Source organism: Cucurbita pepo, chromosome LG06 (genome assembly GCF_002806865.2).
Source record: "Cucurbita pepo subsp. pepo cultivar mu-cu-16 chromosome LG06, ASM280686v2, whole genome shotgun sequence".
NCBI classification, from domain to species: Eukaryota; Viridiplantae; Streptophyta; class Magnoliopsida; order Cucurbitales; family Cucurbitaceae; genus Cucurbita; species Cucurbita pepo.
In genome coordinates, this window is record NC_036643.1 from 7,685,825 (window position 1) to 7,697,755 (window position 11,931).

The 11,931-nt window shown below is 36.4% G+C and overlaps 1 protein-coding gene across 1 annotated transcript; it reads right to left on the reverse strand.

Annotated features, from left to right (window-relative positions):
* Positions 1–1,735: 1,735 nt before the first annotated feature.
* LOC111797374 lies at positions 1,736–11,181 on the reverse strand. Its single transcript, XM_023680360.1, has 2 exons — positions 10,297–11,181; positions 1,736–1,816 (listed from the first exon to the last, which is right to left on the reverse strand). The coding sequence occupies exons 1-2, from the start codon at positions 11,129–11,131 to the stop codon at positions 1,782–1,784; spliced, it is 870 nt and encodes a 289-aa protein (XP_023536128.1). The 5' UTR covers positions 11,132–11,181; the 3' UTR covers positions 1,736–1,781.
* Positions 11,182–11,931: the final 750 nt, after the last annotated feature.

The window sequence follows — 11,931 nt, forward strand, 5'->3', positions numbered from 1 at the left end:
TATCGGCGAAGACCTGGTTGTAAAGACATATAGACTTCCTCGCCTAGATTACCATGGAGAAAGGAATTTTGAACATCCAACTAATGAGTGAACCATTTTCGAGTAGTAACAATAGTGAGTAAGCAACGAAGTGTAGTAAGTTTCATTGTAGGAGAAAATGTCTCTTTGTAATCAATACCTTCAACCTAAGTGTATCCCTTTGCTACCAGTCGAGCTTTATAATGTTCAATAGAACCATCAGAGTTGTATTTAATCTTGTACACCCAACGACAACCAATAGCTTTATGGTCAAGTGGTAGAGGAACGAGAAACCAAGTATGATTATGTTCCAAAGCTGCAATTTCATTATTCATAGCCTGCTTGCCATAATGGGTCACCAACTGCCTCATCATAGGTTTTAGGTTCTGTCCAAATTGTAATAAGTGCTAGAAAAGCACGTTAAGTAGGAGAAAATGAGAGAATGAAAGGTAATGATGAAGGGGATACTTGGTGCCAGTGCTGGGACTTGAGTTAGAGTTTATATGATTGACTCTAGAAGGCATCTCATAATCATTATGCCAAGCTGGAGGCTGTTTGGTACGAGTAGAACGTCAGAGTGGAACTGATGTATCAGGAGGGATAGGATTATAATTAGTGGGTGAATCTGGAGAAGGAATAGAAGGTGGAGGAGACGACGAAGTAGTATGTGAAGGAATAGAAGGCGGAGGAGACGACGAAGTAGTATGTGAAGGAATAGAAGGTGGAGGAGGACTAGAATAGATATTTGAGTAGGATGAATCATAAAGTGGTAAAATGAGATTCGAATGAGCTAATGTCAAAGTTTGTGAAGCTGATGAAAAAGGAAAATCACCTTCACAAAATTTAACATCCCGACTCATAAAGAATTTGTGAGATTGCATGTCATATAACTTGTAACCTTTGTGACCACAAGTATATCCTACGAAAACACAAGGAATTGCCTGGGGTTCAAATTTTTGCTTAGGATGTACTACAGTTGCATAACATTTACGACAAAAAACTTGAAGATGATGAAATGTAGGTGGTCGTTTGTAGAGTGCTTCAAAGGGTGTCTTATTAGATAACAATGGTGATGGTGTTCTATTTATAAGATAAACAGCAGTTAAAATGCACTCTCCCCAAAAATTAAGAGGAACCTGTGACTGAAAGAGGAGAGACCTAGGTACATTTAGGATATGATGATGCTTACGTTCTACGACTCCATTTTGTTGTGGAGTATAAACACAAGTGCGCTGAAATTCAATGCCACAAAAAGTAAAAAATGGTTGCAAAGATAGGAACTCAATCCTATTGTCTGATCTAACTATCTTGATTGTAGTATGAAATTGAGTTTGAACGAATTCAACAAAGTTCATTAACAAATGATGTACTTCTGATTTATGTTGCATAAGAAAAATCCAAGTACATCGAGTAAAATCATCAACAATAGTGAGAAAAAAACTCAAACCAGAATGAGTAGGAATTTTATGTGGTCCCCAAACATCACAATGTAACATATCAAAAGCAGAATGGGTTGTTATTGAGCTTCTTGGGAAAGATAACGTAGTTTGTTTTGTTAACGGGCAAATACTACTGTTATGAAAAAAAAAAGTAGCATTATTAAAATGCAATTGATCATCTAGAAATTTAAAATGAGAAAAGAAGAATGACCTAGGCATAAATGCCACAAATCAGATATGATAAATATACTACTAATGCATAAATGCCACAAATCTTCAGATTTGATTGGAGAGGAAGAAATATAATAGAGACCTCCAAATTGTTTACCCGAGCCAATCATCTTCCCCGTAGCCAAGTCCTACATAACACAAGAATCAGGATAGAAGGTGACATAACATTTCAAGTCATTGATAAGTTTGTTGATGGACATTAGCTTTAAATGGAATGAATGCACACATAAAACATTGTTTAATATAAGGTCAGGATTAAAGGAAACATTGTCAGTATGTGACACATGTGTTGTCCCTCCATTATGCAAATTTATGGTAGATATGGTGGCAGCCTTTGGTTCAGTCATAACAGAAGCTTTGGATATTATATGATCCGTAGCTCCACTATCGAGAATTCATGAATTAGAACTAGCAGAGTTAATAGATAATGCAGATACTGGAAACAAACCTATAACATTGATGAAATTGTCAAAATTACCAGAAGGAAGATGATTGAGTGTAGATAAGGCTTGTGCTATCTGTTGTAATTGCTCAGAAGAAAATTTTGTTATGGAATTAGGTGACTATTCTTCTCTGTTCAACTAAGAAACATCGGCCATATTTGCAGATGATCGATATACACGATTGTTGCGTTGATTGACTTGTACTGCCGTTCTAGAATTATTTTTCTATCGACATCGATCTTCTGTATGTCCCCTTTTATCACAAAATTTACAATGAAACTTAAGGATTTGACACTCATCAATTGCATGACCACTTTTATTGGAGTGTTCACATGATTTGTCCTTGGTGAATTTTGAATATGTTGTTTTCGTCTGCACTGTTGATGCAATCAAGAAATTCTTAGTAGGTTCAGAAGTTACCTTACACTGCATCTCTTCTTGTACAAATAATGAATAGGTTTTCCTCGCATTTGGTAATGGAGTCATCATCAATATGTTAGATCTCACCGTTTTATAAGACTCATTGAGCCCCATGAGTAGTTGTATCAACTTGTCTTCTTCTCGTTGATCAACATGTATTTGGCGTTGATTACAGGTAAATGGTGTGCAGTACGCTTCCAATTCATCCCAAAGTGCTTTGAGTTTGGTGAAATATGCTGACAGTGTCCTGATTCCCTATGACATCATTGCTATCGACTTTTATATCTAAAAAATTGTTTGAGCATTCTTTTATGAGAATTGATCGTGAAGATCAACCCACACTTGATGAGTTGTCTTGGTGTGAATAATACCTTCGGTGATATCTACTTCAACTTAATGAGTTAACCAAGATATTATCATATTATTGCACTGATTTCAGAGTTCGAATTCGGTTGAATTTTTATCTTGAGATGGTTCTTCAATTGTGCCATCAAAGAAGCCAATTTTCTTTTTGGCAATAAGAGCATGCATAACTGATTTAGCCCAAGATTGATAATTTGTTCCATTTAATTTGATTGGAACAAGTGAATATTTGATTGGAATAAGTGAATATCCTGGCTGACCCGAGTGATGAATATAATAAGGATGTGTTAAATCAATATCCGAAATTTTGAAGTTGGATTTGGCTAATTCCTCCGTAAAGGAAATTTTGATATTTAAGAACACCANAAGCCAAGTTGAGTGCCATTGGGAAAATGACTATATATTATCATTTAAAATGAGGAAGATACACTAGTAGAAATAAAGGGAAAATATATACAACTAATTAAATCTTGAGAATAAGATANAAAAAAATATACAACTAATTAAATCTTGAGAATAAGATAAAATATATTATCAATCAAATCCTAAGATAAAATATACTATTAACCAACTCCTACTAATAAGAAGAAAAAAAATTAACTGATTAGGGTAATTCCATAACTAATTATTATAATACATTCTCCAAATATTATATCTTAATATATACAGAAACCCGTTTGAAAGAAAATGGTTACCTGTAGCCCTTGAATTTAGAAGAATTTCGAGGTAGAGAAATTCATAAACTAAACGTTGATATCACATATTTGAAGGCTTCGTTTACAACGTTTCTCCATTCGATTTCTTCATGAAACTTAATGATGGTGTTACACGGAAGAGCTGAGATTGATTTCATACCTTCTCATGGATTGTGGCATGAGTTATTCACCTCCAAAATTCACTAGAAAACTTTTCCTCGCCAGAATTCAAACCATATAAAGTTCTATTGGGCAGCCGATTCTAGAGCTTTTCACGACTCGATTTCTTCATGGATTTTCTTCCTTATTTTTCCCTCTAGCTGAATAAATTATTTTTGGAGGAACGTTTTTAAGCGTGTAATCTCAATTTTGATATTGTTTTCCCAGTCTACAACTTACTCAAAATCACACAATTTAGTTTTCTTGAGCCCCTTGATCTAGGATGTATTAGCTCTCAATTTCTTCATAAAAAAACACTCAAATTTTTTAAGCTAAAGAAAGGCTCAATTTAAGAAAAATGGACTACAAATGAGAATTCGATCATTACCCTCAAATTTTACCTGAAAACGATTTTCTCCAATTGGACACGCTCTCGGGCTTGTTAGCCTTCATGGTCTTCTAAGGAAATGTTCTTTGGAGGTGCAAAAATCGAATGAGAATTGTCTCTCCTAAAGCATTCACTTGTAGGTTCGGATTGGATTTTCAAGCTTTAATCTCTTCCTTTAATGGCGGCTTGGATTAGGAATCGATGTTTGGGGCTTCTTCAACACTCGATTTATTCATCAAACTTATGGGTAATCTTGTTAGAACGTGTAGGAAAATGGTGGATTGTGGCTCTCGAAGAAATCTGAGAGCTCATTGGAAGCTATATTGCGATGGGGGGGGGGTATCGACTTAGCTCGATCCTTGCTCCAAATGAAAGCCTCTACTTCAGACTTTATGACATGTCATGATATGTTTTTGAAATAAGGAAATCTATGATGCAAAACCTCCCTATATCATATCATGGAAGCAATGTTATGTATAAAATGTATAAGAATTATGTATACATAATTACCGAATTAACATGCTATAAAAGAATAGAGATTTTCTTACATCATTTATTATGTCATGATAGGAAATATGAGAACCTCATGCATAACTGTGTGTTCACATACATTAGGAAACTTTCTCCATTACGATGAGTACAGACATGTACACTATGAAGCTAATTATGTCCATCATGTTTGTTATGATGATATGACGGTCACTATTCCCTCTAGATGTCCGGCAATAACCCGTCAGCAAGTGCTAGCCCGACCAGCAGGCCCAGGGGGTGTGCGAGCCCACCTGGTAGGTCACATTCGTACATGTGGGTTATGTGTAGAGAAACACTACACATCCAATTTAGCTCGGACTGAAAAGCCGCCTAAGAGAATGAAATTATGTTTTAAATGATAGGTCCCACTATGTTGCATGTGTTTGCATTTCACGACCCCAATATGTTGCATGTGTTCGCATTTCACGGCCCCAATAGTAGGGTCACTTATTGAGTATTTCTTAAAATACTCAAGTCATGTGCTACTCTTACATTTCAGGTAAGGTAAGGCACCCCTGTACGGATGACGGCAAGGTCGCGTTGAAGACCATGAAACTTGTGTTAAGTTAATTGAATTTTATTTATTTTGTAGCCCTTAGGTTAGGTTAGATCAGAACATTGTTCTAATCTTTTCTTTGTTTTATTTAAATTTTATATTGTTTATTTTTCATTGTTTTATTAAGCTTTATTGTGCACGGTTAAGTCTATGACATCGTTTTATGAATTATTTTAAATGAATGCTTCCACATAAAAAAGTCATGTCATGCATGTAGTAGCGACTTTATATGGGTTGTACACGTACAAACCCTAAACTAGAGTTATCCTCCATGCTCACGTTTATATTCTATCTCATTGGGTGATTTTGGACATGAACTTTGATTTAGAAAAATGCACCCCTACTTGTTAATCCTCGATATGCGACCTTTGCCAAAAAATAACCCGCCCACGCCTTTTTGACCTCGAACTAGTCCTTAAGATTCATTTTGCTAGGTAAGAATAAAAGTCAATACACTTTACTCGGTCTTATTTACGCCTAGTACATTTAATATTACCCTCCTAAGATCTATCTCGAATACGCTGAGTGTTACAAAAAGTGACCGACCTAAGCCTTCTTTTTGGCTTAGAATAGTCTTTGGCTTTTATTTTTCAGTTTTAGAAAATAAATTTGATGTATAATTCATCCTTTTCTTGGTCTTACGAGGCAACAATTAATGTCTAATATTACCCTTTAGATGTTTGCCTTGGATAATTGAGTTTATTTACTTGGAATGACCTATAAACCCTCCCATCAACCTAATTTATAGATTTTTCATGATTTCAATTCATGTAATGGGGCTAGGCATGAAAAAAGCACATCGTTGTAACAACTGAAGTTTACCGCTAACAAATATTGTTCTCTTTGAGTTTTTCGTTCCATTGTTTCCCTCAAAGTTTTAAAATGCGTCTACTAGGGAATGTTTTCACACCTTTAAGGAATGATTTGTTCCCCTCTCCAACCAATATGAGATCTCACAATCTGCCTCCTTGTGGGCTTAATGTCTGGCTCTGATTCCATTTGTAACAGCTCAAGCCTACCACTAGCAGATATTGTCCTTTTCGGGTTTTTCCTTTCGAGGTTCCCCTCAAGGTTTTCGGTTTTTCCTTCTCCTAACGGTAGGCTTGGGTTGTTACAAATGATATCAAAGCCAGACATCAAGCGGTATGTCAGCGAGAACGTTGGAACCCCACGTGGGGTGGATTCTCAGGCGTGGAAACCTTTTCTTACCAAATGCGTTTTAAACCCGTGAGACTGACAACAATATGCAACAAGCTAAAGCGAACAATATCTACTAGTGGTAGGTTAGGCTGTTACATTAACTCACATCGACTTCAACCACTCTAGCTCTAAAAGATGTAAGCTCTCAACTACAACCCTTTTTTTCTTACTCAAGGCATGGTTTTTGGTTAATCTAGAAGTCAGAAGTTCACCTCATCGTGTGCCACCTTTAGCCTATCGAGGGCGAGTTTATGAGTTTTTAACCCATTATTCATCTTTGGTCCCTAACGTGAGCTCGTTTGTCAGGATTTTTTCATCTACCTTGAGAGAACTCGACCTCAACCTCTTTCTTACATAATTAGTTACTCCTAGATTGTTTATTTTGACCTCCATATCTATAGTGAAAAGTGATAGGCATGGTGTTAAGAATGAGAAATAGAAATAGAATTGGGATCGAAAGTATGATCTTCATTCATGTTTACCACGTTTAAATAGGATACAAACTATCAACTAATACCTAAAAATAGAAAAAATATATATCTAACTAAATCTGGTAAATAAATAAAATATACGGTTAATCAAATCTATACTAACAACTCCCTAAATATGTGAGATATATTCTAACTAATTATCACCGCAAAATATCCTCTTAATACTCCCCCTCAAGTTGGAGAGTGTATGTCGATCACACCCAACTTGTCCTTCAAAAAGTCAAATTGTTGTCTTCCCAAAGCTTTAGTAAAAACATCTGCCAATTGCATTTTGGTCGATACATAATACGGTTTGATGATTCCAGCTTGTAACTTTTCTCGAACTATATGACAATCTATTTCAATGTGTTTCGTACGTTCATGAAAAACTGGATTGGCTGCTATATGTAATGCTGCTTGATTATCACAATATAATAATGCTGGTTCGGACAGTGGAACATTCAAGTCTTGAAGAATGTATCTTAACCAAGTTAACTCTAAACAAGTATTTGCCATAGCTCGATACTCGGCTTCTGCTGATGATCTGGACACATTAGTCTGCTTTTTAGACTTCCAAGAAATAATTGAATTTCCGAGGAAAATGCAGAACCCAGAAATAGATCGTCTGGAAGTTCGACAACCACCCCAGTCAGAATCGCAATATGCCTGTAATCTTAAATTGTTTTCAGATGGCAGTAGAAGTCCTTGACCAGGAGTGCCTTTGATGTACCTCAGAACTCGAAGAGCTGCCTCCCAATGTGGTTTTCTTGGTTCATGCATAAATTGGCTAAGCATACGAACTGAATAAGCTATGTCAGGCCTAGTGACGGTCAAATATATTAATCTGCCAATCAACCGTCTGTATTTACTTGGATCATTCAACTTCTCTCCTTCAGTTAAAGAAAGTTTCAGATTTTGCTCCATAGGAAATTTGTCTGGACGTGCTCCTGTAAGACCTGTGTCTTGAAGTATGTCTAGAGCATACTTCCTTTGAGACATAAAAATTCCTTTTCTAGATCGAGAAAATTCAATGCCTAGAAAATATTTCAAATTTCCTAAATCTTTGATAAGAAATTTCTGGAGTAAACTAGTCTTGAGATATTGAATTTCTTCGAGATCATTGCCTGTCAACAGAATATCATCAACATAGATTAGAACTGCAGTGAAAGAAGTACCTTTACTCTTAGTAAACAAAGAGTAATCTGCTTTGGACTGAGTGTAGCCTGCATTTTGTATAGTTGTAGAAAATATGGAGAACCAATTGCGAGAAGCCTGTTTTAATCCATAAAGAGATTTATGGAGCCGACATACTGTATTCTCCCCCTGTCGGCGAAGACCTGGTGGTAAAGACATATAAACTTCCTCGTCTAGATTACCATGGAGAAAGGCATTTTGAACATCCAACTGATGGGTGAACCATTTTCGAGCAGCAGCAACAGTGAGTAAGCAACGAAGTGTAGTAAGTTTCGCTGTAGGGGAAAATGTTTCTGTGTAATCAATACCTTCAACCTGAGTGTATCCCTTTGCTACTAGTCGAGCTTTATAACGTTCAACAGAACCATCAGAGTTGTATTTAATTTTGTACACCCAACGACAACCAATAGCTTTATGACCAAGTGGTAGAGGAACGAGAGACCATGTATGATTACGTTCCAAAGCTGCAATTTCATCATTCATAGCCTGCTGCCATAACGGGTCGCCAACTGCCTCGTCATAGGTTTTAGGTTCTGTCTGGGATGTAATAAGAGCTAGAAAAGCACGTTGAGTAGGAGAAAAACGAGAGAATGAAAGGTAATGATGAAGGGGATACCTGGTGCCAGTGCCGGGACTTGAGCTAGAGGTTAAATGATTGGCTCCAGAAGACATCTCATAATCCTTATGCCAAGCTGGAGGCTGTTTAGTACGAGTAGAACGTCGAAGTGGAGCTGATGTATCAGGTGGGATAGGATTGGAATTAGTGGGCGAATCTGGAGAAGGTGGAGGAGACGACGGAGTAGGAGGTGAAGGAATAGAAGGTGGAGGATGGATGTTTGAGTAGGATGGATCATGAAGTGGTACAACAGGAGTCGAAGGAGCTAATGTCGAAGTTTGTGAAGCTGATGAAAAAGGAAAATCATCTTCACAAAATTTGACATCACGGCTGATAAAGAATTTGTGAGATTGCATGTCATACAACTTGTAACCTTTATGACCACAAGGATATCCTACGAAAACACAAGGAGTTGCCCTAGGTTCAAATTTTTGCTTAGGATGTACTATAGTTGCATAACATTTACAACCAAAAACTTTAAGATGATGAAATGTAGGTGGTCGTTTGTAGAGTGCTTCAAAGGGTGTCTTGTTAGATAATAATGGTGATGGCGTTCTATTTATAAGATAAACAGCCGTTAAAATGCACTCTCCCCAAAAATTAAGTGGAACCTGTGACTGAAAAAGAAGAGACCTAGCTACATTTAGGATATGGCGATGCTTGCGTTCTACGACTCCATTTTGTTGTGGAGTATAGACACAAGTGCGCTGAAATTCAATACCACAAGAAGTAAAGAATGGTTGCAAAGATAGGAACTCAGTCCCATTGTCTGATCGAACTATCTTGATAGTAGTATGAAATTGAGTTTGAACGAATTTAACAAAGTTCATTAACAAATGATGTACTTCTGACTTATGTTGCATTAAAAAAACCCAAGTACATCGAGTAAAATCATCAACAATAGTGAGAAAAAAACGCAAACCAGAATGGGTAGGAATTTTATGTGGTCCCCAAACATCACAATGTATCAGATCAAAAGCAGAATGGGTTGTTATTGAACTTCTTGGGAAAGACAACCTAGTTTGTTTTGCTAACGGGCAGATACTACAATTATGAGAATAACTCGCATTATTAAGATGCAATTGATCAGCTAGAAATTTAAAACGAGAAAAGGAAGGATGACCTAGGCGTAAATGCCACAAATCAGATGACTGAGATACTTGATGAGCTGAAGATTTGATTGGAGATGAAGAAATATGATAGAGACCTCCAAATTGTTTACCCGAGCCAATCATCTTCCCCGTAGCCAAGTCCTGCATAACACAAGAATCAGGATAGAAGGTGACATAACATTTCAAGTTATTGGTAAGTTTGCTGATCGACATTAGGTTTAAATTGAATGAAGGCACACATAAAACGTTGTTTAATTGAAGGTTAGGGCTAAGAGAAATATTGCCAGTATGTGACACACGTGCTGTCTCTCCATTAGGCAAATTTATTGCAGACATGATGGCAGCCTTTGGTTCAGTCATAACAGAAGATTTTGATACTATATGATCCGTAGCTCCACTATCGAGAATCCATGAATTAGAACTCGCAGAGTTAATAGATAATGTAGATATGGGAAACAAACCTGCAACATTGATGTGATTGTCAGAATTACCAGAAGGGTGATGATTGATTGCAGATAAGGCTTGTGCTATCTGTCGTAATTGCTCAGAAGAAAAATTTGGAATGGAATTAGGTGACTGTTCTTCTGTATTCAACTGTGAAACATCGGCCATATTTGCAGATGATCGATATCCACGGTTATTGTGTTGATTGTCTTGTCTTGTCCTTCCAGAATTATTTTTCTGTCGACACCGATCTTCTGTATGGCCCCTTCTATCACAAAACTTACAGTGAAACTTAAGAATTCGACACTCATTAATTGTATGACCACTTTTATTGCAGTGTTCACACAATTTGTCCTTGGCGAATTTTGAATATATTGTTTTCTTTTGCACTGCTGATGCAATCGAGATTTTCTCAGTAGGTTCGGAAGTTACCTGACGCTGCATCTCTTCTTGTACAAGTAATGAATAGGCTTGCCTCACATTAGGTAATGGAGACATCATCAATATGTTAGATCTCACCGTTTTATAAGACTGATTAAGCCCCATGAGCAATTGCATCAATTTGTCTTCTTCGCGTTGATCAATATGTATTTGACGTTGATTACAGGTAAATGGTGTGCGGTACGCTTCCAGTTCATCCCAAAGTGCTTTGAGCTTGGTGAAATATGTTGACAGCGCCATGGTTCCTTGTGACATCGTTGCTATCGAGTTTTGTATTTGAAAAATTGCTGGAGCATTCTTTTGTGAGAATTGATCGTGAAGATCAACCCACACTTGATGAGCTGTCTTGGCGTGAATAATGCCTTTAGCGATATCTGCTTCAACGGAATGAGTTAACCAAGATATTATCATACTGTTGCACTGATTCCAGAGTTCGAATTCGGTTGAATTTGCATCTTGGGACGGTTCCTCAATTGTGCCATCAATGAAGCCAATTTTCTTCTTGGCAATAAGAGCATGCATAACTGATTTACTCCAGGATTGGTAATTTGCTCCATTTAATTTGATTGGAACAAGTGAATATCCTGGCTGATCAGAGTGATGAATATAGTACGGATGTGTTAAATCAACATCCGAAATTTTGAAGCTGGATTTGGCTGATTCCGCCATAAAGGAAATTTTGATATTTAAGAACACCAAGATCGGTGCTCTGATACCATGTTAAGAATGAGAAATAGAAATAGAATTGGGATCGAAAGTATGATCTTCATTCAGGTTTACCACGTTTAAATAGGATACAAACTATCAACTAATACCTAAAAATAGAAAAAATATATATCTAACTAAATCTGGTAAATAAATAAAATATACGGTTAATCAAATCTATACTAACAACTCCCTAAATATGTGAGATATATTCTAACTAATTATCACCGCAAAATATCCTCTTAATACATGGTAAACCTTGGGCCAAATTACGGAATCGTACTCCTAAACTTTATCGTTCCTTTAAGACTCATATTCTTCCAAAAGTTACAATATTATCTCGACCTTTCATAAATATTTCAATACTATTTTTAGAATAGAAATCCATTACAATTTTAAAAAAATTCTAATCCAAAAGTATGTCAACCAAATATTCTAACATTTTTAAAAAAGTTAATGACCTATAAAAAAAATGAATAAATTAAAGACGTATTCAAATTAAAGTT

Coding starts and splice junctions, on each gene's coding strand:
- LOC111797374 (XM_023680360.1), bottom strand. CDS start 11,131: ATGATAATATCTTGGTTAACTCATTCCGTTGAAGCAGATATCGCTAAA. Junction 1,817..10,296: donor CAATCACATCAATGTTGCAG/GTTTGTTTCCCA, acceptor TGTGTTATGTAG/GACTTGGCTACGGGGAAGAT.